This window comes from Ixodes scapularis, unplaced genomic scaffold (genome assembly GCF_016920785.2).
Source record: "Ixodes scapularis isolate PalLabHiFi unplaced genomic scaffold, ASM1692078v2 PGA_scaffold7__128_contigs__length_106722199, whole genome shotgun sequence".
Taxonomy (NCBI): Eukaryota; Metazoa; Arthropoda; class Arachnida; order Ixodida; family Ixodidae; genus Ixodes; species Ixodes scapularis.
The window spans coordinates 101,601,632-101,628,548 of record NW_024609882.1 but is presented as its reverse complement, the minus strand read 5'-3'; the positions used below and the strand labels follow the sequence as shown (position 1 = coordinate 101,628,548).

The following is a 26,917-nucleotide window of genomic DNA, read 5'->3' as shown; positions in this document are numbered from 1 at the left end:
TTATTGTCTATGTTAAGTTCGGAAAGTTTTAGAAGCAGAAGATTGTGAGAAACTTTGTCAAATGCTTTGGCGAAATCCAGGAAAATGCAGTCCGCCTGGGATCCTCGGTCCAGAATGTGATGTAGGTCATTCGTGAAAGATAGTAGTTAAGTTTCACATGAAAATGATTTTCAAAAACCGTGTTGGGCATTGTTGAAGAAGTTGTTAGATTCTAAGAAGTTGACAAGGTGAGAAAAAATTATATGTTCAAGAAGTTTGCAAGGAATGCTGGTTATTGAGATCGGACGATAATTAAGAGGGGAATATTTATCTCCAGCCTTGTGAATGGGTACCACCTTCCCTACCTTCCAGTCTGATGGGAGAACAGCGTCTTGTATAGACTGTTCAAATAATTTTGTTAAAATAATTGAGGAGTATTGTTTATTGTTTTGCAAAAACTTGGAATTAATACCGTCCACTCCTGCTGAAGATGACAGTTTGAGTTTATTTATGATATGACCGACACCAACGTAATCAAGAAAAAGAGGATCCATGAGTGAGTAATCGGCACCCTCTAGCGAAGGGAAATCGTGCATGTTATCAGTAGAGAATGAATCTGCAAAAGTACTATTTAATAAATTTAAACACTCATCGCTGGCTATACAATCACCGTTTGCGGTTTTTAGTGTGATAGATGACTGCGTCTTTTTGTTTATTGTATTCCAGAATTGTCTAGGATTGTTGATCAACATTGAGGGTAGGCTATGAGTCATGAATTCTAGTTTGGCGTTTTCAATTGCTTTTTTGTACACTTCAGCAGCAGTACGATAACGCAACCAACGGTGCTCGCACGTGGATAATTTTGCGGCGCGAAATAGACGCTTTTTTTTGTTTGATAAGCGTTTTAAGGCTCTGGTGAACCAGGGTGACTGAGAGTTTTCGATAACTCTCCTTAAGGGAATGTACTGATTTGTGAGTTTATTAACTTCGGTTTTGAAAAAGTTCCAGTTTTCTTCTACTGAGCGACTTGAGAAGAGTGATCAATATTCATCGAGGAAAGTTGCAAGGTCAAGATTAATTTTATCAAAGTTAGCTTTGGCGTATTCTCGAATTTGCTTTACATTAGTTGATGGTTTTGGTACTGCTGCTTTTACATTAAAATGCAATATGGAATGATCACTAAGCGCTGGAAGATAGGAGATGGATGAAACGAGTTCAGGATGAGTAGCGAGAACAAGGTCTAATACGTTCGCCGTCAATGGGGTCACTCTGGTTGGTTGAGTAACTAATTGCGTGAAACAAAAATCTAAACAGAGGCCAACAAAATCATTGCATTCAAATGAGGCAGATGAGGGTGTGCCTGTTGGTGGGTTATTACCTGTCCACACAATATCAGGATAATTAAAATCTCCCAACAGAAAAATTGGCGAACTGGGAAAGCGAATGACGACCAGATTTATGGAGTCCTGCAAAGCTTTAATGAAAGATGATGAGCACGAGGGCGGCCTATAGCAAACTCCCATGATCCACTTCATGTGATTAGTGCCAAGACATACCCAAACTATTTCTAAATCGCTAGCTATGTTTAAACAAAAAGAATCAATATGACTTGCAATGGCAACTAAAACGCCCCCACCGCACCTATCTTGCCGATCGTTCCTGTAAATATTGTACCTTTTAGGTCCATAAAAAAGTTCGCAATCACGCACCCTCCCAGTGAGCCAAGTTTCCGTTAAAACAACAAGATCAGCAGCTGTTGAATCAACAATAGAACACAGGTCGTCTCGTTTTTTAATGAGGCTTCTAATATTTGTAAAAAGCACTGATACATCAGAGACAGGTGAAAGAGACACTCTGCCCCTCGCGGCCTGTTATTGCGATGTTGATGGCTGAGATGAGTCATAAGCGGGCAGGGAATTCTGTGTGACAGTAACAACCGGCGTAGTAGAGGGACCAACCTCGTACACATTTTTGGTGGTTAGGTCAAAAGCATAGCATTTATTGTTAATGTGAATTTTGTTATTTCGAAGCTTAAAAGTGCCGCCTTTTTCTTTCGCGAAATTGATTAGTTTTTTTCGTGCGATACGTGTCCCAATTGAGTAAATTTGCTTAGTTACGTACACCCCAAAAAAGGGCCGTTGTCCTCCTGTGTTGCATAATGCATTTTTGAACCGCTATGCGCAGCGGGCGTCCAAATATCTGTACATAATATTTACAGCTTCTCTTCGTTATGGAGTTTCGCGCGCGCACTGGGAGACAGGAAATAAATTTGCATATACAAATCTGGTGGTCGAAATGACCCCCCCCCTCGCCCCCCCCCCCCCATTACAGAACAGTTTCATTGACTAGTACCTGCTGTGAGGTTCTTGAACACATTATATTTTTTTCATTTATTTTATTTATTGGTCTTTAAGGAATCTTTTTTGAGGACACTACCTAAGGAGGGGCAAAGGGAACGAAATTGACGCGTGTTAAAGAAAAACAACGATAAAAACAGAACGACAGGAGGAAAATAACACACTTTTTTGTAAAAAATAATCATACCAAGACACCAGATACTTTGAACTTTAGACTTCTCGAACAAAATGTAAGATGATTGAATTTTTAAAAATTTCATAATCGTCTATTGACAAAACTGCCCCTGGACGATCGTTCCAGTCCAGAATCGTGAGTGGCAGAAATGATTTGTTAAATGCTTCAGTGGAATTAGAAATGCGTTGAAAATCGCACGAGTTATTGAGGCGACGACGTGCACATGCTGGATTATTTAGTAATGAACTTCTAACAATAGGATGAAAGTGAAAGATTTTATAAAGTAAGCACCTTGCGACGTGATTCAAGTGAAGATACATTTCAGCTCGTTTTCATCGCAGAGGCGCTAGGAGTGTAATCGTGGTAGCATAAAATGTAGCGGGCTGCTTTCAGTGGTTACGTACTTTTGATGGGTATTTCGAATCGCACATAGTATTCAATTTTGGCCGAATTAAGGCTTTATACGCAAGTTTCCTAAGTTTACGTAAGACAGCACTTAGGCAGCTCCGTATGTAGCCAGTGGTCTTTGCCGCATCCCCAAAAAATGCTGTTGATAGGGTTAATACATGTCACATGAGAAGTTCGGACAACACCATGATGTTTGTACTTATCGATAACTTCGATGGTCTCGTTGCCTAGGATGTATAAAAAATAGAAAGGGGCCATTTTTCGAATGAAGCGGGAGGCTTTGCACTTGGATTTATTTAACGATAGAAGGCAGTTTTTACACCATACAGAAGCATGCAGTGGCATCACAAAGGGGGGGCCGAGGGGGGGGGGGGGGCAGACCGCTCTGGGTGCAGCGCTCAGGGGGGGTGTCGCGGCGGGTCACAAGAGCGGGGGGGGGGGGGGGGGGGGGGGTCGCGGCGGGCTACCGCCCCGAGTGGCGCTGACTTTACTGACGCCATATGCATCATGAGCTATGTTTCTTTCCTTGAAGAAGTGTTTGGTCACCAGGTAATTTAATTTTGAGATACAATGCACAGTCCTCTGCAAGGAGACGTATGTTAGAAGAAGTTGAATTCGGAAGATCATCAATACAAATTAGTAAGAGATGAGGACTGAGGACTGTGCCTTGAGGTATTCCTATGGGACATTACCTAAATTAGAATTATGTTAGTAACATGCTCAAAGAATTAAAAACCGCGTATCCATGATATGACTTGAGGATCTAAATGAAGGCAAGAACGTTTTGAAATCAGAAGACAATGAGAAACACAATCAAATGCCACGGAGAAATCTAAAAATATAGCGTCGGTTTTGTTACGAGATTGAAGGTTACGAAGGATATCATGGTTAAATTCAAAGCGTTATTTCTCGCAGGAATATCCTCGGCGAAAACCATGTTTGTGTTCACAAAAAAAAGTTAATGCGATCTAAATGCTTCACGACGCAAGAGTAAATAATATTCTCGAGAAGTTTGCGTTGAACCGAAGTTAGTGAAATCGGAGAATAGTTTGAAGGCAAAGAGCGAGCACAATTTTTGGTGGACCGGAATGACGTTGCTTAATTCCCAATCAGGAAGAAGGCGAGCTTCAAATAGTTACTGATTAAAAAGAAATTGATAAACATTACTAAAGACACGTTTCGCATTTGTTTTTTTGGACACCACGTTATTTGTTCTGAAGAAGCAGAAAGTTTTATACCTTCGATGAGAGCAGCAATAATCGCAGTTGAAACATTGATAGAGTCATGGACTGGTATTGGACAGCTGGTAGCACTCCGGCGTTTTTTTTTCTTATTTTGTACATATTTGCCTCAAAAATTTGCTAAAAGACATCAACAAACACCGCTCAAATAGTTACCCGCATATTGGGCATGAACATTCTTGTTTCTTGAAGTTATTTAATTTGCATGTTTGGTCCTCACCGCGTTTCTGAATGTGAAAGTGTCTACTGGCAACAATGAAAGAGTGACACCACGAGAAGACAGGGGTTCACTACTTGCTCTATTTGCCAGCATGCGTTCCATTGACGTCATGTAACTAAAAGTTTCGGGCATTTTTGAATGTTGGTTTTGGCATTATTTTCACCTGCCGATTTTACAATAACACTTTTCAATTTCGCGACACTAAATAACATACCGGAGAATGTAAAGGCTTAGGATTCTGAAGCTATGGTTAGTTGAGGTAGCTCAAGAAATCGCCGGTGTCCCCCCTTCAAGTGGTTTCGCTTGTGAAGACTGAGGCGAAAAAAAACTTTCTATTTGGTTCTGAGCACAATTCTTTTATCCACGGGTTTGGCACTCTCATAGATCAATTAAACAACACGATTGCTACTTTTTGGGGATGTCAAATTCAAAACTACTAGCAGCTGCTTCGACGGATGGTTGGTTCATCAGGATTACGATATTTTATCTTTGAGGGTGTAATGAGACGAGTGCACTCTTTAAGAATGAAAAGCAAGAATATTCGGCAGAAATCGGCTGGGTTGGCTGAGAATGCAAGTCTAAAAATATGACTCCAACCAAATATTGCGAGACAATCCGACGTTTAAAAAACAGCTTAGTTTCATCTTCAAGGGTGACTGAAAGCACCTGGAGGAGCGGAAGTTCCTGACATCTTCGGCTTCAAACTTAGAAATAAAAAGGAAACAGTCGAGCTGAAAGCGCTGTGGTCTTTTCCAAACAGCCCGAAATTAATATTGTGCTAAGTAAATGATTGTTTCAGCGTTCTCAAAAGATTACACGCCAAGAAGTCTTCGGCACACCTCAACTTTATCGAGCAGACCATTGAGTTCAAAACGGCACGCGAGACGGACGGCACCTTGCCGTTCCTCGATGTGCTGGTGAACAGGCAAGTGGAACATTAGAAGTTTACAGTGTACGGAAAAGAAACACACACAGGACGCTACTTATAGATTTTGACTCCAAGCACCCAGCGATTCATAAGGCGTCAGTGGTTTCGACACTCCTGCGTAGGGCAGCGGCTGTCTGCCCGTCCGAAACCGACAAAAAAGAAATGAAAAAATACCGTCATTGCAGACCTTGAAAAAATGATTACCCTAGCAGTTTTATTGAACGCATTTCCTGACGCCAAGGTCTGCCAAGACAAAACCAGAAGCCACTAGAAGGAACGCAGAACCGTCGAGTCAGCGTCTCATACTTAAAGGGGACTAGCGAAACGCTGGCGCGAGTACCGCAGGAAGGAGGAATTCCGGTAGCCCACAAGCCCGTGTCTACACAAGAAATGTTCATGCCATGACCTAAAGATCGTCTACCAAAGAAAAGATACAGGGCGTGGTTGATACGATTTCACGGGCAGAGTGCCTCTCGAAGGAGACGAGCTTTCCTTATCAAATCCGCCCTCCCCCCCCCCCCTCCCCGCTCCAAAAAAAAAAAAAAGGAACAACACAAAAGACAACGACGTGCGGAAGTTTAACATTAAGCGAAGCGCCATCGTTGAACACTTCTATACGTGGCTTGCACATGACGTCATTTCCGATGCCCTCTAGAAAAAAGGGGAAGGAGTTCCCCGTTTATCAGGACCCTTCTTTGTGCCTTCCGGATTTGCACAGGCGTCGCTGTTCTCCTCCCAGATGATTATAGAAGATTAACCCGTCTTTTAAAATTTTTACAAAAGCAGCTACCCTCTCCTCCTTTTACATTGTGTTCAAAAGTATGCAATGTGACGTCAATGCAAGTATCCTATACCCTGGACTAGACCATAGTCTCCTTTATTCTATAAAGCCTGTCAAGTAATGAAAGAACGTGGTGGTTAAAAAATGAAAAAGAAATCAGAGAACAGTGGCGCGCTCAAGGGCTTTCTCTGGCAGCGTCAAACAAATGTCCCAGTGGTAAAATCCAGAAACACAAACGCGCTCCTTTTTCCTTTTTTCGGAAAAGAAGAACATTTTGTGTGGACCCTCTTCGATTCCGCTCCCTCCCGTTTCTCCACACACCGTAAGCTCCTTTGTTTTTGTTTTTTTCTACGTTGTAATTTGTTGCTGTTTCGCGGAGAGGCCACCGCGCGTATTATTTGCACTGGCGGAAGGCTTACCCCTGAAATGCGTCTTTGTTACTATATGGGTAACTGTTCGGGGTCTGCTCCTAGCCTTTTTCCGATGGCCGCGTGCTCAATGGACCCCCATAAGTGATGACGTCACAACATGGCACTCCGCTCCAAATACACTGTTGTTAGGGCCGTTCTGTTAGACAAACGCATAGAGGCTCGACGTGAGGTTAGAAATTTCTTAGAAATAAGTTCTTGTAAGAACTGTCTCTTGTCAACATCAAATCTAATCGGCTCAGTACCATAAAGCGATGACGAAAGCCAGTAACAAAGTTTCACAACCGGTTTTGCCATTGTAGCAGACGAAGAAATGGCCTCGCGGGTTCAGCGGTTTTTTCTTAGGGAGTGCGCGACCCTGTCGGATGAGGTTGGTGACGATCGACGAAACTTCTATTCTCGGGGTCAACTTTCTCTGGGATTCTCGGAAGCGAAAAGCGCCCGAGCACAGCTTTTATCGACGCTCGACGTGTGCAAACGCCTTCCCTCGGAGCTTTCTTTAGCAATATTAAAAAAAAAAGGTGAAAACCCTGTGAAGCCGAATTTACCAAATCATGGACGACGACGACGGGAAGTGTATCAGGGTCGATTTGCAGGCCAGCACGCGTTTCAAAAATTTCTGACACCACAGTTGCTGCATCGCACATCTCTGTGATGAAACGAACTGTCCGTGACAGATATAAATTGTCGCAGATGGAAACGGACCCTCAAGCGTAAAACGGAAAATAAAGATTGAATCAGTGAACCCGTGCCTAGAAACGAAAGAAAGGATGAGCGTCGACGGCGGCAACACTGAGCCACGACAGGTCGGCGTGACAGCGGGCTGTGAGTTGACCAATCCGCGCTCGACACCTTATCTACTCCACTCGGCATCTGAAACATTCGACCCAGAATGTTCGTTGGTAAGCTAGGGCGAGACTGATTAGGCAAGGCCATTCTGACCTTCTTATCTTTTACACTCGGGGTACGGGTAGACTCGAATCTTCTAGAGGGACGGAGGAGCGTTCCCTGACAGTCATGCGCGCTTGGGGTCTTCAGGTTTATACAACTCAACAATCAGTAGGATTATTCTGAGTTCGGAGATTACAAGGCAAGTAGAAAAGACACTGTTCTTGGCATTTACAGTCTTTCTTCGTTTCGTATTGTTAGTAGTGATGTGACGAATTCATCAATTAATCTGCCATTTTTAAAGAAATTATTAGTGGTAAAAAATTAATATTTTTTATATCGCAAAGAGCCCGTTGGTGTAAGTTGATAATTTTATAGCTCCAGTGACTTAAATGAAATTATTTTAATATAAATAAAATGAATCCTATATAAATCAAATATCCCGAAGCTTTTTAAAATCAAATCACGATTTATTTGTTTCTGCCTTCTTTATTATCATCACCGGTATTCTGAGGGCACGCCATTTTCGCCTATAGCCTACAATACTTGTCGGCCAGTTCGATAGCGTCAAAATGCGAGGGTTTTGGGTCTAGGTACCATAACATAATCCTCACTAATTGTTGAATAGTGAGGGTGTTTGGTATTATACTCATAGCTGCACAGTAATTCTGCCTGCGTGCAGCGTGAGTGGAACAGTTTTTTCGAAGACATTGCTCACTCTACGTGGGTAAAAATCCTTCCAAATGCTTTACACTACCATATCGTGATTTGTCCAGAGTATCGGTGTCTAGCATGTAAAAGCTTTTTTTTTTTAAAGATGTATGCGCCATTTTTGTGTTTTATGTAGTATAATGTTTTAGATACGTTTCTTAATCTAGTGCGATTGAGTTCACCTTATAATTTGTAGAGTTTAACATATAAAAAATAAAATCATTCGACAAAGTTGATCAAAAAGTGCTGCTCCACAAATTATCGTCATTCACTTGTTGCTCTGAACCAGTCTGGTTTGAAAGTTATTTGTCATGTCGTACTAATCATGACTGAGTTGTCTGTGTCGTTGTCAATCTACTCTTTGTCCGTGTTTTTTTGGCGCTTATTTTCCCACGATGTACCAACTGGCCCATTTAAGCATTTTACTGAGTTTCCAGTGTCCATTCTAAACTATTTTGCGCAACTGCACGTGTCCCCCAGCGGTCTATTCTCGGGCGTCTTCTCTTTCCGATACTTGTAAACCATATAGCATCATTTGTCGAAAAAACTAAGCTCTACCTGCTTGGGGACGATATTAAGATTTTTATGCCCGTTGCTATTCCTCTTGATTGCAATGCTTATCAGCACGACGCAAATACAACGCTGCAATGGTCTTTGACGAATAAGTACCCCTGAACCCTACCAAATCTAAGGTTCTCTGTTTGAGCGGACGACACGCTGTTATGCATCTTACTTGCTCTATGGGTGGAGCACCAATCGAACCCGTGACTGCTATGAAAGATCTTGGTGTATGCCTTGGTAGCGCGTTGTCTTTAAATGATCATGTTTTCTTTTATTATTGGCGGTGCAATGGAAATTCTTTGTATTATGTGTCGTAAAACTCAAACGTTGAGACACCCTGCATGTATTATTTGTTCATTTTGTGCTTATTTCGTTCATGGCTCGAATTCGCCTTAGTGGTTTGGAGTTCTCTAACACCTACATTGTCTCTTAGCATTGAATCGGTGCAAAAGAGATTAATACGGATTGTATACGCACTTCCAGCGTCGCTTTTATTATGATTATGTATTTATTCTTCAAAATGCTTTACTTAGCTGTTTCTCGAATAAAGGATTCGAGAGCCATTTTATTTTTCTGCACAGGGTGGCAAATGGTGGTATCAATGCTAACCTACTTCTGAGCCCTGTCGATTCATGGCCCTCGTCCCGTTACCAGAAATCGTACTGTTTGTTTACGTTCAACCTATGCCTAAACTCCCGATGCAAATTTCATTTATATAAGGTTGTATCCTTTAGCTTGGACATTTTCACATGTCCCTCAGTTTATCGCCAGGACTTGGAGAGTGTCGTAGAAAGTTGAAACTGTAGCATATTTTGTGTGAAGTACGTCCACTATTTATGGCCGCGTTATTTGCTACATTTGAGGCCGCGCGTGTGTTGTTTCCTATATTTCTCTTCTATGGTGCGCCATTGTGAAGACCCGCTTGATTATTTTTGGGCACATAAAATGAACAATATTAATATTATAATAATTACTTTTAAAAATTCCTCTACCTCTTTAGTCTACATAAACTAGTGTATCATGTTTAGAACGCTGCAGCAACCCTACAAATATTTGAAATTGAACTGGCAGTATTTCTAATCAAAACGTTGGCAGCGGCCTTTATGAATACCCTGTCGTCTAATGACTGGTATGTATTATGCAAGGAGCGATCATTTAAATTTGTTTAGCATACATTAAAGGGATACTTCAACGAAATTAGAAATATTCCCGTCGTGTTCAAAAATAGGTTGAATATGATTATCAATATCTGTAAATGACAATCGCACGTTTGTATTTTGAGCCTGGTGGCTGTATTTTTTGTTATAAACGGCCAACTCTGGCAAGCGCTCGGAGAAGGCCCAGCGGAGACCACGTGACATCCAACGCAATCGTGACGTAGGTCGTCTCAGGACGAGCAAAGGTACGGCGAGGTTGACGTCGAGAGGATGGCCTAGTCGTTCCAGCCACAGAAGCGGCTGCTCTTGTACGAATTTTGAGTGACGGGTTAATCTTCTGTAATCTTGTAGGGGGACAATAGCGACTTCTGCGACACACAAAAGGCATTCTAGGGAAGAGGGGAGTTCCTTCTGCCCCTCTTCTCTCGTCGTGGCCGGAGGCGAGACAACCTCCGTCACTAGCTGTCAAGGTTCCTAGACGGGCATTACAAGCGAGGCGTTAGCGACATCTACCAGGTGCTCTTTGCTAATCGTTTAATCCGTTTTAAAATTTCTTTTCGTAACTTTTTTAAGAAGAAATTGGCATGTTCGATGTGATGCTGCTCCTTTGAACACATATAGACCAAAAAATGAGCGCCAAAATTTCGTTGTAGTATCCCTAAACGGTCGTGCGTCTGGCGAAGGCGCATTTCTTAATTTTGCGTAACCTGAGGTCGCGCGACGGAATAAGTTTACGTGAATTTACGGTGTCCATTACTGGTGTCATGTCATAACATGAGGTAACGCGACGTCAATTTCCTATTATATTTAGCGGGGAAGCGCACGGATGGACGAACAAATTCCGGGGACTACTGGCTTCTGTAAAAAAAAAGACTTCTATGCTTTCCATAAATAATAAAAATGTCACTGACCCTTTTTTCAAGTCCAGTAATGCGTGAAATGGCATACTTAGGACGTGATCGCTTAAAATATTTAGAAGAAATTGAACCTTTATTTTGGCGACTGGAGATGAACTGGTTGCATAGTTCACGTGGCATCAATTTTCCCGCTAAATTGAGCACGAAAATTACAGGTGTTTGGGACTCGCAATATTGGTTTCCTCGTAAATTTAGTGCTGAAGCTGAATTGGTGTAGAGTTCACATTACGACAATTCTCGAGCTAAATTTTGCGTAGAAACCGAATTGCTGTATAGATCGCACGGCGTCAAATTTCCTGGTAAATTCAACAGAGAAACTGAAGGTGTTTAGGTCTCCTTCGGTTTCCCCTTCAAAATTGGCTTGGAAACTGAACTGGTGGAAAGTTCACGTTAAGTTAAATTCCCCACTGAATTTATCGGGGAAAATAATTTGTGTATAGGTCACGTGTAAGGTCACGTGGCATCAATGTCCTCACGTCTTTGCTGGCGAAACGTCATTAGTGCATAGATCACATGACAATAATTGACATGACGTGATCTTAACATCAAGTTATGTTCCCCGCTAAATTTAACGGAAAATGCACGGACGAACGGAAGGAGCAAGGGTCAAAAAATTGAATTTCGGGTTCCGTTAAAAGGAATTGCATGCTTTAATAACTTATTTCTCTTCTTTCAGGTGGCTCTGGCAAGCTGTAAAACTTTCCCCGCCTCCTGTCTAATCCACGGGTCGGCACCAGCATGCCGGCCCTGCGCGTCGCCGTCATCGGCGCCGGTCCGTCCGGGCTGACCGCGGCCAAGACGTGCCTCGAGTCCGGCCTGGATCCCGTGGTCTTCGAGCAGTCGGACGACCTGGGCGGTCTTTGGTACTTCGACGAGAAGGTGTGCCGCGAGGGCCAGCCGTCCGTCATGAGGTCCACGGTAATCAACTCGAGCAAGGAGCTGACCGCCTTCAGCGACTTCCCGGCCCCGGCACACTTCCCAAACTACATGCACCACTCCATGCTGCTCCTTTACCTCAGGATGTACGCCGACCACTTCGGAGTCACCCAGAGGATCAGGACGAGGCACGCCGTGCGGGACGTGCGCCCCACGAAAGATCACGACCGCACCGGGAGGTACGCTCTGCAAATTGCCCTTATTGGCACTGAAAGTTGAAAGTCCCCCGAGGCACTTACGGAAGACGTTTTCAACTTCTTTAACTGAATCTATTGCTCTCTTGAGGTTCGAAGGAATTACAGAGGTCGTTGCGTTAGATGGTATCTGCGGTGATTGATTTGTGTTGATTTATTTTTAAAAGTATACAAGCTTGATCATGGTGATAAAAAGTGGCCGCGCCGCGATGACATTGGCTGTGCCGCCGCTACGGAGTCTGTCCGAGCGGGCTGGCCCCGCCCCAGCCGATTCCTTTTACCTGCGCATTGGCGGCGCGGGCACGCAGCGCCATCGGGTGGCGCTCTTTGAAACTGACGCGAGGCGGCCCATCCCTCAGATTTCGGCTTCATTTCCCTGCCAATTTGTGTGACTTTTTGCGCGGCTTCAAAGCTGGGAGGCTTCAGACCAAGGGTTCATTTCGCTGCCGTTTTTCGTGGCGTTTTGCGCGGCTTCAAAGCTGGGAGCTTCAAATTGAGGCTTCCCTTCGCTTCATTGGGAAAGGAAAATTTAGCTGCCGTTTGGCGCGGCTTTTGACGCGTCTTCAAAGTTGATGACGTTGGGTCGCTGCATAGGACACATAATGCCTTCGCATTAAAACAGCTAAGCACAGAATGTGTGATAGGCCTTCTATGGAAGAAAGAAGAGCACCAAAACGGCAGCGCCAAACGGAGATTCGCTCTCATTTCTGACACTCGTGAAATGGGGTGTGTCAAATACGCCCTAGGGGCGTAACACCTTCCGGTGACGGGCTTTTGTTACAACCGGCTGTTACAGCTGGCCGTTCCAGTCGGCTTTTACAGCCAAACGCTACAACTGGCTCTTACAGCCAATAGTTAGGAGTCTCAATAGAAATATACTGATAAGAAACATTGTACGTTAAAACTGTTTGACGTTGGTACGGGTTATTTTCTCTACTCATTTAACGTGTCTACAAATCACGTCTGATAAATAAAGCGCGTCCCCTAAAAATCTACATGGTTGTTTTCACCAAAAAACAATAAACTATGCACCGCCGAACGCTCAGTCTCAGCCCAAAATGTCCGTAAAAACCAGATGCCAAAGTTGAAAAACTAACCATCTTTTTTTTCTTCAAAACGTATGGGCGATTTTACAAATTTTTCGATAAGAGAATGGTCGCCCATACAACCCTCCATGCCTCATCGCCTGCAGGTGGCTGGTGACGGTTGAAGACCTGTCCTCGAGCCAAACGAGCCGGTCCGCGTTCGACGCCGTCATGGTGTGCGTGGGCCACCACGCCTACCCGCACCGGCCTCCGCTGCCCGGGTTGGAACACTTCCGAGGCAGGGTGCAGCACACGCACGCCGTCAAGGACTGCGACCGCTTCAAGGGACGCCGCCTCCTGGTGGTCGGCACAGGAAACTCAGGCATGGACGTGGCCACCGAAGCCAGCCTCTTCGCGCACAAGGTGACCGCCTCCAATTACGAGTACCTTTTCGCAACTCCAACGCCCTAGACGTGGCACGGCAGTAGCCGCAAGATGCCGGAGGAGATGGGTATAGGGCCTCGAAGATTTCCAGTGCACCTGCTCGCTGACGCTGGTCACTGCGCTAAAATTAATTTATTTGGATACAAATACGAAGCGGTCAGGACAGGAGCATATCAGATGTAACGGAGATGTTGACGTGCGTTGAGAAAAAAAATATGTTGATCTTAAAAGCCGCAGAGCAGGACAAAACCGTTCCTATTTTAGAGCACTCGCATTTTTTGTTAAACTTTCACAATACACGAACACGCCGACCAGGAGATGCGGTAACAGTAGCAGCAAGGTCGACAATCCCTGCCACCGTCTCCACCGCCGTCCCCTCCCCTCTGGTTCTTCGTTCGTCCACGAGTGGGCGAGCGACGGGCTGCTCCTCCGAACACATCGTTTCACCTTATGTCTGAACGCAGCCGACGCTACGAGCAGATGGTAGTAGTTATTCAGCGTCAGAAACGCACTAACATGGCGTTCCCTATGTTTCTGTGCGTGTTCTGTAATCGCCTAACCAATCATGGACAGGAAAGGCCCAGTGACTTGCGTTTTTGACTCTGGTTAATTGATGAAACTATTGTCTAGAGTTACGGCACTCCAATTACTTTCTCTGGGTACCCGAATTTTGGTGCTGAATGCGGAGCGGGAGGGAATTGCGATCGTTACGATTGAAAAATGCGACTTCCCGAGTATTAGATACGCTGCCAGGAAGATCGGTCCGTATCGTTTTGTTTTAAACCATTTTAACATCTCTAAAGGGAGGAAAACCGTCAAGTGCCATTTCGGGTAAAACTTCAGATAACCGACAATACTGATTTTAAGCACCGACACGTCTGAACTTTCATTACCCTGAGGCGTAGCTTCAGTATTTGGTCAATCTACGAGTACCCCTGGACCAATATTTGCCTCCTGCGGGACGCCATATTTGTCTACTGGGCTATTGATTGCGTTTTAAGCGTGCAAATTAGCTATCTACAGCGAAATATCAGACACCACACCTGGCCCCACAGCCTCGGCATGTTTTCCCCGACTGATAAGTGCTGGAAAAACGTATCTCCGCCAAATCTTGTTTCTAATGTCGAGCCAAGGCGGCGTCGCTTCTCGTCCATTGAAATTGACCAATCAGAAAACGTGCTCTCGCTTTTATGCGGTGCGCAAAGCACCTATGTAATGACCAACACGCTGTTTACAAACAAGCCCGTCTTTGCACACACCAAGTGTGGGCACTGCGCATGCGCAGAAACCGGATTTGGGAGGAGTGACGCATGTGCGCATGCGCTGTGCCGCCGACAGCGCCACTGCAGCTGCATGACGTCAGGGCCGCGTGTTGGTCTATACAATTATATTATACGGGCTGTCTGAATTTTGATTGTAACTTGTGTATTAATCAAAATTCGTAAAAGTTATATTACTACGGCCTGTGTACGTGAGTTTTACGTTCAGAGAGACATACTATAGCGGAAACTTCCTCACGTTTAGTTGGTGAATTGATTAAAATTGGCGAATTGACTTTTGATGACTGAAACTAAACACACTGAGAAACATATAGAGTGCCATCTAAAACCACTAAATCAGTAAACTTTAGCGCGGGAATGCGCTAAAGCTACCGCTCGCGCAACAGGCACAACGCTGACGGTGCAGAAACGGGCATAAAAAACGATATCCTCGTTTTCGGCCTGCCACTTTCTAAAAAAAAAAAAAAAATTCTGGTCTTAAAGGAACTCTTTGAGGTTATTCAGCGCTCGTCCTGTTTGCCTCTCCGTCATCGTATTCGTCTTTATTGTGCGCTTTCACTACTTTCAACATTATTCAGCTTGTCCATATTTTTCACCCTAAAACGTTCTTTCAAGCGCCCAGTTGCATTTCTAGTGCGCCTGGGGGAGATAACGGTTGAAGCGAAACTGTTCTTCACAAGTTGAAAGAGTTCTCAGGACATTGAAAAACCTTTCGAGAACAGAGTTTTGTGTGAGATGTTGAACCTGTGGCACGAGTGGAAACTTCAGCGCGCTCCGGCGCTTCTCACGTGCCTCAAACATTTCTAAAAATTACTGATTTCGTTGACTAGACGATCCTAGGCAAGTTTCTAACTATAACGATATATGTCAATTTAAGAAACTAATTTCAGTTGATTATTTGACCTATCGGGACGATACACCTTATTTAATATGTCCTCCTGGCCGCATTATTCACTTGCATAAAACACATGAGCTTTTCTTTTAATATTAACCTGTTGGAATTAAAAAGTAAAATAAAAAACAAATTAAAATTAAAATGTTGGAATTAAAATTGAACACCCCTCTACGGGGTGTTCAATTTTTATTACAACCATATTACCCGTCCCGAAAGGATCGTGAACAGGCTCCTACCACGACGGAGAGGTGGTGCTGAGAGGATACGTACCCGATCAAGAAAGTGACGACGCGCGCAAAAAGCCACAATAAAAATGATAATTCGTCTTTTATGATATATGCGATGGGGCCTTTTACTACCCGGTTACTATTCTGCACCAATAAATTACGTGGTCGACTAAACAAAAACAAAAGCGAAAGAAATATAATAGTTTGTTCAAGAACAAACTTGGTTCAGTTTAAATCCACAAGAAGAAGGAAATAAAAGGTCACCGGAAATCCACATGCCAGTCAGCTGTGATGAACGATAAAAAAATCACTGGTGCAGCGTCTACTCCACATACAAGCAACGAAGGGATAGCAATAGTAGTGTAGCCGGTAACAAATATAAAGACTCCGGTAGCGCGACGCCGAAACACCTAATCAGCAATGTTATACTGCAATTGCTGTGCTTTCCGCGCTAGTCTGTATTTTGGCAGATCCAAATTAATCTAAAATACACTATTTTTATCTTATGCTAATTTTGATTGCTTTTCTTTTGGCAGCACCCCAGAAACAAATCTGCTCTGTGACGCGCATGCGTGAAGAGTGGTATGCGGATAAATTGAAAAGACAGAACAAAACTCCGAAAGTCCCCTAAAGGGAACCGAACCAAGGACCCGGAGATCGTAAGCGCGAGGCTCAGCCAGCGCGCTAAAGGAGAGACGTATGGAGCGGTAGTTATTAAAATGAATAACATTGAGTACGCCATCCGACGCCCGCCAGCGAATGGCTCCGACGTTTGCGGCCGCCGCATGAGCGCTCGTACAACCAATGCTTAATCTAAAGTGGGAGCTTACGCACTTTCCAAAACGGTCAGAGTGCAGAGTATTTCTGGTGAGAAAGGGAACAACTGGGGCCTCAGTTTTGGTAGTTACAAATCTCGATTAACAGTGTTTAGTGACGAAAGGAGGGAACCATTGAAGATACAAGATATTGTAATAGATATACCACCTAAAGAATACTAATAACTAAAGCTATCGCTCAATGAGTGAAGGAAACATCTGGAGACAGGCGAAGAAACGATAATTTTATAAGGAAAATAAATTCAGCTTGTATGAATCTCGAGGCACGGTGGAATTGTATTATCTCTGAAGTGGTCAAGGGTATTCGGCAAGGAGGAGGGATGGTGCCTAGACCATATTTTGGAAATGCAGTACTGTGCATGCGGACAGACGTTCACTTCGGATTTCAAATTCAACACAGGCGAGTTGGCACAGAGCGCTACACTGTTAGCAAAAACAAGCGATCGCCGGTTTTTCCAGTCTTTCTCTTTGAAACTAAAGGATGTTATCCAAGCTAATATTGCTATGGAAAGACCCCATTTAGGCTCTCTAATGTAAGCGATAACATTTCGTGCACGCTAATGCTCTTGAAGAGTAAAATACGAAAATGCGCCCATGTCGTGTTCCCGCTAACAGTGTCGCGATGTGTACATTGGTATTTCTACGTCAACACGGGAAATGAGGAGGTACAGGGGGCGATCGGTTGGCCGTCTTTTGAGATCAGAGGTGCAATTAGTCAATTAAACTTTGACCGAAGCTCAACTACGAGCGATTACACATAAAAGCTTCTAAACACAAAATGAAGAAACCGAACCCGGAAGCTGACATTTAAATATATTCGCAGCAGTTGTGTGACTGAGCAGATTATTTGAATAGAAAGAGAGTAAAGACATCAGAAAAAATAATGCGGAAAAGAAGAATTCAAGAAATATATGCCTCAGGAATAGTCACAAAAGGGGACATAAAACGAAAACAAGAGTTATGTAATTTACACGTTGAGGTGAGAGCAAAAATGTTAAAGGCAAAGACCTATAGAAATACGTTTCGAGACACAGACACATATGTGCCTATGAGATTGTGATAGCGAGACGCTAGAACGAGTTGTTTTGAAGTGCACCGGACTTCGTATTTCTCCCTGAAGTGGTAACAAAAGAGATCAGAGCGCCGGGTTTTGCTGTCGCGGATGGGACGATAAAGAAACAAATAATTATAATTAAGCACATAGGTTAGAAAATTGGTGTAGAAGGTGTAGAGAAGGTTGACAGCGCAAAGAATTGTGAGGGTAAATGATTAAAAGTGATACGTAATTTATAAAAAAAAAATGTATAGGGGAGGGGGATGAACGTTTCTAGGCTAGACGGCACAGGATACTTTTCACATACGAAGTGTACACTCAAAGCAGTTCATTCATTCATAATAAATCCTACGATAGAAGACACGCGCTTGCTGGAAGTATTTTAGTCACATTCACATTGCCTCGCAATATGCCTTCATAACAAAAAAAAAAAACAAAAAAAAAACAACCTTCGAAGTGTTTTTTTTGCATTTAGACGTTTTTTTCAGAGTTGTCATAGCCAGAAGTTTGACAGCCACTTCTAGTTCACTTAATGTGTTTCCCCGTGGAGTATTCATCTTTAACTTTTACGCTGTGTGCGAATTCCCGCCAAAGCGGGGTGGGTGCCGAGTGAAAAGAAGAGTAACTTCAAAGATAAAGAAACGATGAGATGATGAGTGTCTTGCGGTTGGAACAGCCTGATATCCTTATCATTCTCTGTTACCATTTCGTGGTGATACTGCGGTCGAAGAAAGAACATAGGAACTTTTAAGCAATTTTGCAGAAGTCATCACACGCTTAGGAGTGCCAGAAAAAGATCTAGTCAACAAGGACGGTAGTTTTTTGTTCCTACAACAATCCCCGCCAACTGAAACTGAGATCTGCGCTCCGGTTTTCGTCAACGCCAAGGAACGGGAGAACATCAGCTTTACGCTTGGCGAGCTCATCGAAGCTCTAAAGTCCGCCAAGACTAACAGAGCACCTGTCGCAGACGGCATCTCTGTTACCCCTCTTCGGAACCTGCCAACAGAGGACATGAAAGAACTCCTGCAGATCTACAGAGACGCGTGGGATTGCTGTGAGATCCCGGCTGACTGGAAGAAATAGGCAGTCCTCTTGATACACAAACCGGCGAATCCGTCAACCTCGGTTCAAAATTGGAGACCCATATCTTGCTAACTTTGAGCATTTGTAAGATAAATATTCGAGTGCATTGGTTAAAGCGCGGCTTTCGTGAATGTTTGAAATCCGAAATGCGCGGCATCCCATGCAGACCGGCTTCAGGCGGAGATTGTCCACACAGGAAAGCCTCGCCATGCTTCACCACATCTTCATCAAACCGCAGTTCAAAACGTAAACCCGCAATGTCGTTGCCATAGATGCATAAAAGCCTTTGATTCCATACCATACAAGACGGTCGTCGAGGCGGCTCAGTAGATGGGCATTTGGGGAAAGCTTTTGAACTTCATTAAGAAGTTTCTCAATGACAGGTCCTTCCAAGTCGTCGTTGGCCGCACCAGAAGCCAGTAGAAGCACAATAACGTAGGAGTCCCGCCGGGCGCTGTTTAATATGGCAATGGATTCCGCTTTGCAAGATGTCCCGGACGTCAGTTTCACCATTTATGCCGATGGCGTCACGCCCTGCAGTACCAAGGGCCTCGCCAAAACCCAAGAGCTGAATTTGTAGCGCGCCCTTGACAATAGCAACGCGTTCGCGGCACTGTTCAGACTTACTCTCTCAACCGAGAAGACTGCGTACATGGTCGTTTTTAAGACACGACGCAAGCCCAAGCACCCCATTCTTCTCCAACTGAACGGCGCCAACATTGAGTCTACTGACACACTAAAGATTCTCGGCGCCACGTTTCACCGATGTGACTCAAGTTGACTCAAACAAACCAAAGTCCAGTGAAACAAAGGCATCAACCTTCTCGAGAAAATGGCCAGCAAGACGTGGAGTGCCCAAGAGGACATTGTCAAGATACACGTCAGGTCCCTTTTGGCGTTCAAGGTCGTCTACGGTCTGAATTAATTGCGCCCGACCACCACTCAAGAAGCAGCGCGCTGATCGTACTGTACGCAGCAGAAAGGCAATGAGAGTCATTACAGGCTTGCCCAAGTTCAGCACGGTTGAACAGGTTGAAGCTGCCACACATATCATTACTATGCATGGCATCGCCAAGGAGATAAGCGTTGGGCATGAAAACTACGTATCCAGATCTTCCCCGGACGGAATCATTCTTATCAAACTCGAGAAACATGAGCTCCTCGCAAACACAGCGGCAATGCCAACTCCATCTCGGCCATGGGAGCACGAGCCCCCGACTAAACCGGTTCTCAAGATAAAGAAAAAGAACACTAGGGAAGGCTGAAGCACGCGGTTGACAAGCACCTCGAAAAGATTGATCAACTGGCCGGCGCCGAAGTCATGACTGCAGATGCTGCCAAAGACGATGCGGGCCGCTCAGCGATTGCCTGGCACTTCGTCTCCAGGAGCACCACATGGAGTGGCACCACGCACAAAACCAGCAGCCAGAAAACGGCAAAGCTGCTAGCGGTGCTTTAAGTCACCCAAAACGTGGCTCACAAGCTTCCCGGAACAGTCACCGAAGTACGCAGCTTCGCCGATTTCCGTGAAGCCCTCCAATATTGCGGCCGGGACAAGAGCAGAAATCCGGTAATGAAGTAAATCAAGGGCATCATTGTGGAATCTCCTCATCGAGTCAGCATTGTGCTTTCGTGGTTCTCCAGACACAATGGTGTTCCGGCGAACGTGAGGGCTAACGAGGCCGCGACGGCGCAGGTACATGCAGGTTTCATGCCACGGTCCCCTTCTCATGGAAGAAGGCCCGGGCCTATCACCCGACGCTGAGGAGATCAAGAAAGAGATGGTAGCCAGGAAGCTCAGGCCCGCAGCCCTACTCCCTCCTGTTGCCGACCCTGCCTTTCCTGGTTACAACAGGTGGGAGCGAGTCTGCGTACGCAGGCTTCAAACAAAGGTAGCAATTACCCCCGTCTGGCTGGCGAGGTTTCACCGCCTGTCCGTAACCGCAGACGCCGGCCCCGATCCGCTCTGCACGCACTACGGGATCCCCGCCACGTGCACCCATCTCGTCTGGACTTGCGAGGGGGTCGCGGAGCATCGTAACAACACCATAATCTTACTCCTTAAAGAGGCAAGACCAACCACGTACGAAGACTGAGCCCACCCTAAGCTGGAGCACCCGCACCGCAAAGATATTCTAAATTCCTTGATTATAGTTTCGCCCGCTGATCGGGGGTCGCATTTTATATTTAGCCTCCTCACCTAACCCTTCCCATAATCCCCTTCCCCCGTCACGATTGGATGACTTCATAGAGAGATTGTGATGTATCTCTTCCTTTAATTCGTCGACGGGGTGACTGTTCACGAGCGAAAACGTCCGAATGGCGCAGTGCTTGTGTCAAACACGTGAGCTCCGTTCGGCTGACGTGCTTGGGAACCGTGGATGCATCACAGTGAAAAAGGGGAGATCTTTCAAAGGAAAGGAAGTACGAAATTGTCTGCTTGTCTGCGTGTGCGTACCTGTACTGGTCCGATGGTGTATGGTTGTTTCTTTTGTCTAGGTTCGCTTCATTCCCAGTATTTTGGTGCATACTTGCTCGTTACTGCTCTTCGTTTTCCCCTGTCTCACTTCCGTCGTTTGTAACTTTATACATTTTCTGACACCATAATTAAAGTTCGCTCGAAAGCTAGAATTATACATTTCGGTTTCGAAACGAATAAAGTCCGACGATAAGTATATGCCATATTTGAATTTAGAGACAAATACATAAATATTTTCTTTATAATTTTTGGTGAATGCATTACATTTCATATCGTCATCTTCTTTTTTAAGTCGGAAGACAGGGTGCTGCTAACATTTATTAGTATTGATCACCCCTTTTTATACCGTAAGATACTACCCTGTTGTGTTCGGATCGCGAAGACAAAGCTTCTACTTTCGTTGACGATTCTTCAAGATAGCGGAAACGTTTCTGTTCCAGCAGATTCTTCCTCATCCGAATATATATTCGTTATTGACGTTCATTCTGGTATCCCAGTATTGATACCCTAATTAATTTTTTCTGACGTTTTTTTTTGTTTTTGTTTTGCTTTACTTTATGTTATTTTTAACGAAATTACGCATACTTTAATAAAGGTTTAATCTGTTATTATGAATGCAGAGTTCGAAGAACTCTGTCGGACACCACGCCATGCATCTCCGTCCCCCCGCAGAAATAATCAGCGGAAAGAAATAAGTAAATACAGTGAAGCAAGTGCCTTCATGTGCCCCCCCCCTCCCCCCCTCCCCCCCCCCCCCCCCCCCCACACACACCCTCCCAGACCCCTTAAGGTTCAGGCCCCCCCTGAATTTTAATTTCTGGGGAAACCCTGGGATCAAGCCAAGTGCTGGCGCCAGTAGCTTAGACAGCGTTGTATATTAAAGGGCAACTCCGCTTCATTTTTGATATTTAGAGAACTATGCAGTGTTCTTCAGTATTATATAAGAAGACCACATGTAAAATATTACGATCTAATTCCGTCTATACATTTAATTAACTGGTCAGCAAACATTCAAGTGAGCCAAGTCGCCGAAATCTTCCAACTCTAGCGTGCGACGCGAGGCGCAATCATCAGCGCAGTCAATGCCACGGAGTTGGAGCGGCCAACATTGAGCAACTACGACAGAGGCATGACTACGTCTTTCTCACGTTTTGTTTGTTTTTACTTCTCAAAGCAAAATTGAACGATGACGTCATGAGTTTCTCCTCCCGGTGTTGGCTCAAGGGCGTCACGTGATCACCGTGACACGGATGCGCTAGTTTGCGCTGTCCTGTGCGCTTTTCGGAGCTGAGAGATGGGAGCAGTCTGTTTTGTCTCGCCGCTGCTCTAGCTTGAGAAGGACGTTTCGTTTGATACGAGCGTGGGCAGCATTTCCGATGCCTAGCTGCGATGAATGTTGAAAGATCCATAGGCTCACGATGTTGTGTTGCTGCCTGCTCAAATTACCAGTTGACCAGCCCAGGAGGTGTCTCACAAATTTCCCCACGATGTAGCAAACTAGATTGGCGACAATCGAGGAGCAGACGACACTTTCGCTTTGCTGTACGTTCGCCCGCCGTCGCATAAAGGAGACTGTGACGACACCCGTAGGGAAACATAGACGGGCTGTGGCGGGCCCACGCTGAGGTGGGGAGAGACGAGACAAAAACGATACATACTGTTTAATAATAATAGGAGTCGGTGCTGGTGCCGCCCGCAGCTCACCGACCGTCGCGGCGTTCTGGTGGGGTGATGTCCCGGGCAGTCCGTCACTGTACTGGTGCGTGGGTGAGTTGGCTTCGGGGCTCACAGGGTTCAGGGGCTTGGAGTGCTGACGCCAGCGGGTGGCCTTGCGATTTAAGTGATCCGGGCTTCACAGGGCTTGGAGGGTTCGGGGGTTTGAGGCGCTGAGGCCAGCGGGAAGCCTTTCCGTTGTGCTTCTCTGGTGCATTGTTTCCCGCGCTCCCTCCAGTGCACTCTCTGGCACTTTTCTCTGCGCGTCTTCCCGCTCGGACTCGCTTTTCCCGACCTGTCCCAACTTGTTCCCCATGTCCGGTTTCTCCGCTTCCCCTCTCCTCTTTCGTCTTCTCCCCATCCCCCTCTGTTCCGGGCCGTCACTTTTTGCGCCATCCGAAGCGTCCTGCCCTCGTCACGTGTCCTGTACCTTACCCCCAAGAAGGTCACAAGACCACGTGGTTTGACGTGACGTGGCCATGACTCTGACGACACGAGACCAATGTTGCTTGACGCAACCGAAGTTTCGGTTTCGGTATCTGCTGATGTTTAAATTACAATTACACAAAAATTATTCCACATTATGCGAATCCAAAGACGTAGAGCTGTTTGTAGTGCTTTGGAAAATGGAATCGCAAATAAGCCCACAATTTTTGGGATTGAGCGAAGTTGCCCTTTAAGTATGAAGCGGAGCATACATATTTATGGTGGCCAGGAACACCGAGGCGACGGTGTGGCTGGCGGTGACGGTGACGGTGTGACGGTGCTCAACACTAACGAGAAACACAAGTATACGTTGAGGCAGAGCGGTTCTGGCCGCGACGATCGGTACATCCACCTATGAGAAAGGTTCAAGCGCGGTATTCAATTCAACTGTGTCGATGTCGTTTGCAAAAGTCGCGGAAACCCGAAGCAAACAAATACTTACCACAAAAAAGTTGATGAGGTCTTCTTGTCGCATTTTTTTTCTTCCTTTTAAAAGTTAATTCAGATTTTTTTCTTTCTGTCATTTTTTTCAATTTCAATTTCGCGACAATTTCGCCCTTGCGAAAAAGGTCTATACTCTAGATCTTAAAGGGACTATCCCCATTTAAGCAATAAAGGCAATTGAACCACCCGACTCTGCAGAGTTTTAGCGGAGACTCAATGAACTAGGATACATCAAGTTAGACAAAAAAATACCAGGAAGACATGAGAAAAAAGGATTTGTTAGCAAAAAAGAGATGTACGAAGGCCAAATGATATGGAGACGTTTTGATTCATTGACGAACGAGATCTAAATTCCTTGATATTTTAATTTTTATTAATAATAATAATAATAATATTAATATCTTTATTATCTTAAAGAAAAAAAATACATATGTAAGCGTGCTGGCCCACGGAAGCAAAAATGCTTGTATGTGGGACCAGGCAGCCAAGAAAATAACGACTTACTCTCGAAAATGCACAGTTTTTGAGAATGGTGTAACGCGACGGGATTTTAAACATTTGGTTAGAGTAATTAAACTCTAATAGGGAAATAGTGGGTGGGATTTCTCAATGACCTTACTCTCAATGACCTCTTGTTTTACGGGATACAGCCAAACACAAATAACTTTTCGATTCTTTATGGTCTTGTAGTGGATGCGTGAAACCAAGAGAAAACAAAAATGCGAGCGTAAATGTTATTCAGCGCAGTCCCTAAGCAAATTGTATGGAACGACATTGAAATGTTTTAGTGGACAGATTCATGTTTTCTAGGAGATGAAGAAAAAAAAAACCTACATTTGGGGAGGACAGTATACACACATAATTATTTACACAAGTTATCAAATGAAGGGTTCTTCACAGCACGAATATCACCTTCCGTCGTCGGGCTCCTGGCGCGTGGCGGTCTACCCCCTTCTGTTGGTCGACCTTCACTTCTCGAATGACGTTGAGGAGAACAAGACCGTTTACTCGCTTTTCCAAGTCCTAATCCGACGAAGGGTAGAGAAGGACCGCTCAGCCGTCGTAACAGTAAGTAATCGCAATCGTAATCGTAATCTTTATGGGCTCAGGAGAGCCGTGGCACAGCGGAAAGGCGACAGCCCGTACCGTGGAGGCCCGCGGTGCCACATCTAGTGATGATGATTATGAGGCGATATATAAAGCAGGGGACGACGCGGTCTTCTCAACATCGCAAGCATCGTTGCTTGAAGGTTCGGGGTTTGCCAAGACACTTCTACCAGCTGTAAGAAGTGTCTGGGCAAAGGGTGGTGTCCGGAGGCTTCACCGTGCGTTGCGGCTGGGAAAGCCTAGGCGGTTTGATGGTGTTGAGGAAGACGCGCTCTTCTGATCCGCCGCACGAGTCTTGGAGGTTCGGTGGCAGTTCAGGCCAGTAGGCAAGCGAGCCAAGGTGACCTTCGGTAGGCTGTTCAATGGACGTTCTGGATGGTAAAGCGTTGGCGGTTGATGGTGCGCTCGCTCGCTCGCTTCGTTGAAGGCAGCGGCTTCAGGTGGTGGCCCAGTCAAAGTAGACGGCTGCCACCCCCGATGCATTGACGTCCAGGGCTAGAATGTAGCGCCGCGGTCACCCGGCGTAGCAGTGTGGCGAGAACGCGCAGCAGAGTCCTGATGTTGGGATACAGCTCTGGCTCCGACTCTTGAAGTGTCTCCACAGCTGTCTCCAGAGCCGTCTCCATTTCGCCACCCACAGTGCAAATTCGGCTCTAAGTATAGTTTGCAGTACTACATTTTCAATTCCGAAGACGACGCGGTATTTCGCTGCCAGGATGCTGAGCTTTGCTTGAGCTTTGTTGTCATTTACGTGGGCAGGCAAAAGTGTGTTTAGGCAGTACATCTCTAGCCCATCATCCGGCAAACGCTGCTTGAGATCATCCACCACGGATTTCACAACAGGAATGTAGACTGGTGCAGGGAAGTGTGACTGAGCTGTCTGTTGAGGCGATTTCGCGCAGATCATCTCTCATTGCACAAGAGGAGGTGAATCTAGTTGGGCTCCTATGTTCTCGGCAATGTCTTCTGCATGTGAGCATGTTTTTTTTTTTAAGTCTTCTCGACATTCAACGGGTTCCGCTTTTTGCTCAGGACGACGATCGTGACTTTCGGATGGCCGAGGCACTGTTCATTTCGAGATCCGGGTTTTGGAGCAGCCCACGTATGGGAAGCGTGACTGAGAAAACGTCATAGAGAGCTAGGGTTGCGATGACGAGTTAGGCATCCATCACTTAGGTAAGCAGGGATCTCGTCTCGGCAGCCCAGCTTTGTAATCGTCAGTGGGAAACCGTTCTCGCCTTTGCAATGGTTCCCAGGCTCTGCCTGAACTGCAAAACAGCGTCGTGACGTTCGACCCAACGTGTGTTGGGTCGAACGCCAAGCTGCCGTCCTACACCGCGCCGCCAAGCTGCCATCTAATGTTCTTGACTTCGAAGAAGCACCGCTTTCCCTTCGCTGGTACATTTTGCGTCTGGTGAACTTGTCCTGTCAATTCTCTACTTTTTTTTCATGGAAATAATAAAGACGTTGCCAAGGAAAAAAAAAAAAAAACAGTTGGCCGAATACACTGCCCTGCTTCGGCTGCACATATTTAGTTTGTTAACCAAACAATCACCACTTGGTCAAGAACGAGGCATTTCTTCAGAATCTTTTTATACCGTTTAGGCGCGTCGAATGGTGAGGCTCCGCCCCCTATAAATCCGCCCCAATATAACATCCGATGTATATAGTTTTTAACTACAACATTAGTATATATTAACCTAAAATATAGTACTAGACCGACCATACTAGAACAAGCGGCGGAAAATACCATACTAGAACAACTCGCGGAAAAACTGAAAAAAAAACACACCGACTGCTTGGCTTTACTGAGACATGACGCATAATACTGCCCAATAAAAAAAGTTGTTGCTCTATATCCATCCGTTTATTAGAGCACCTAGGTACAATTTCCTTTATAAGGACGCTGGTTTGCCCAAGTGGGTTTACCATCGCTTCGAGAAAACCGGACCTTGTGAGC

The 26,917-nt window shown here is 45.2% G+C and overlaps 1 protein-coding gene across 1 annotated transcript in view; it reads left to right on the top strand.

Annotated features, from left to right (window-relative positions):
• The first annotated feature begins 11,461 nt into the window (after window positions 1-11,461).
• The window catches only part of LOC120841323 (flavin-containing monooxygenase 5), a 113,510-nt gene continuing 98,054 nt past the window's right edge, over window positions 11,462-26,917 (top strand). Inside the window, exons 1-2 of the mRNA XM_040501583.2 lie at window positions 11,462-11,866; window positions 13,074-13,329. Coding sequence (XP_040357517.1) covers window positions 11,490-11,866; window positions 13,074-13,329 — 633 coding nt within the window. The 5' untranslated portion in view covers window positions 11,462-11,489. The remainder of the gene's footprint in view (window positions 11,867-13,073; window positions 13,330-26,917) is intronic.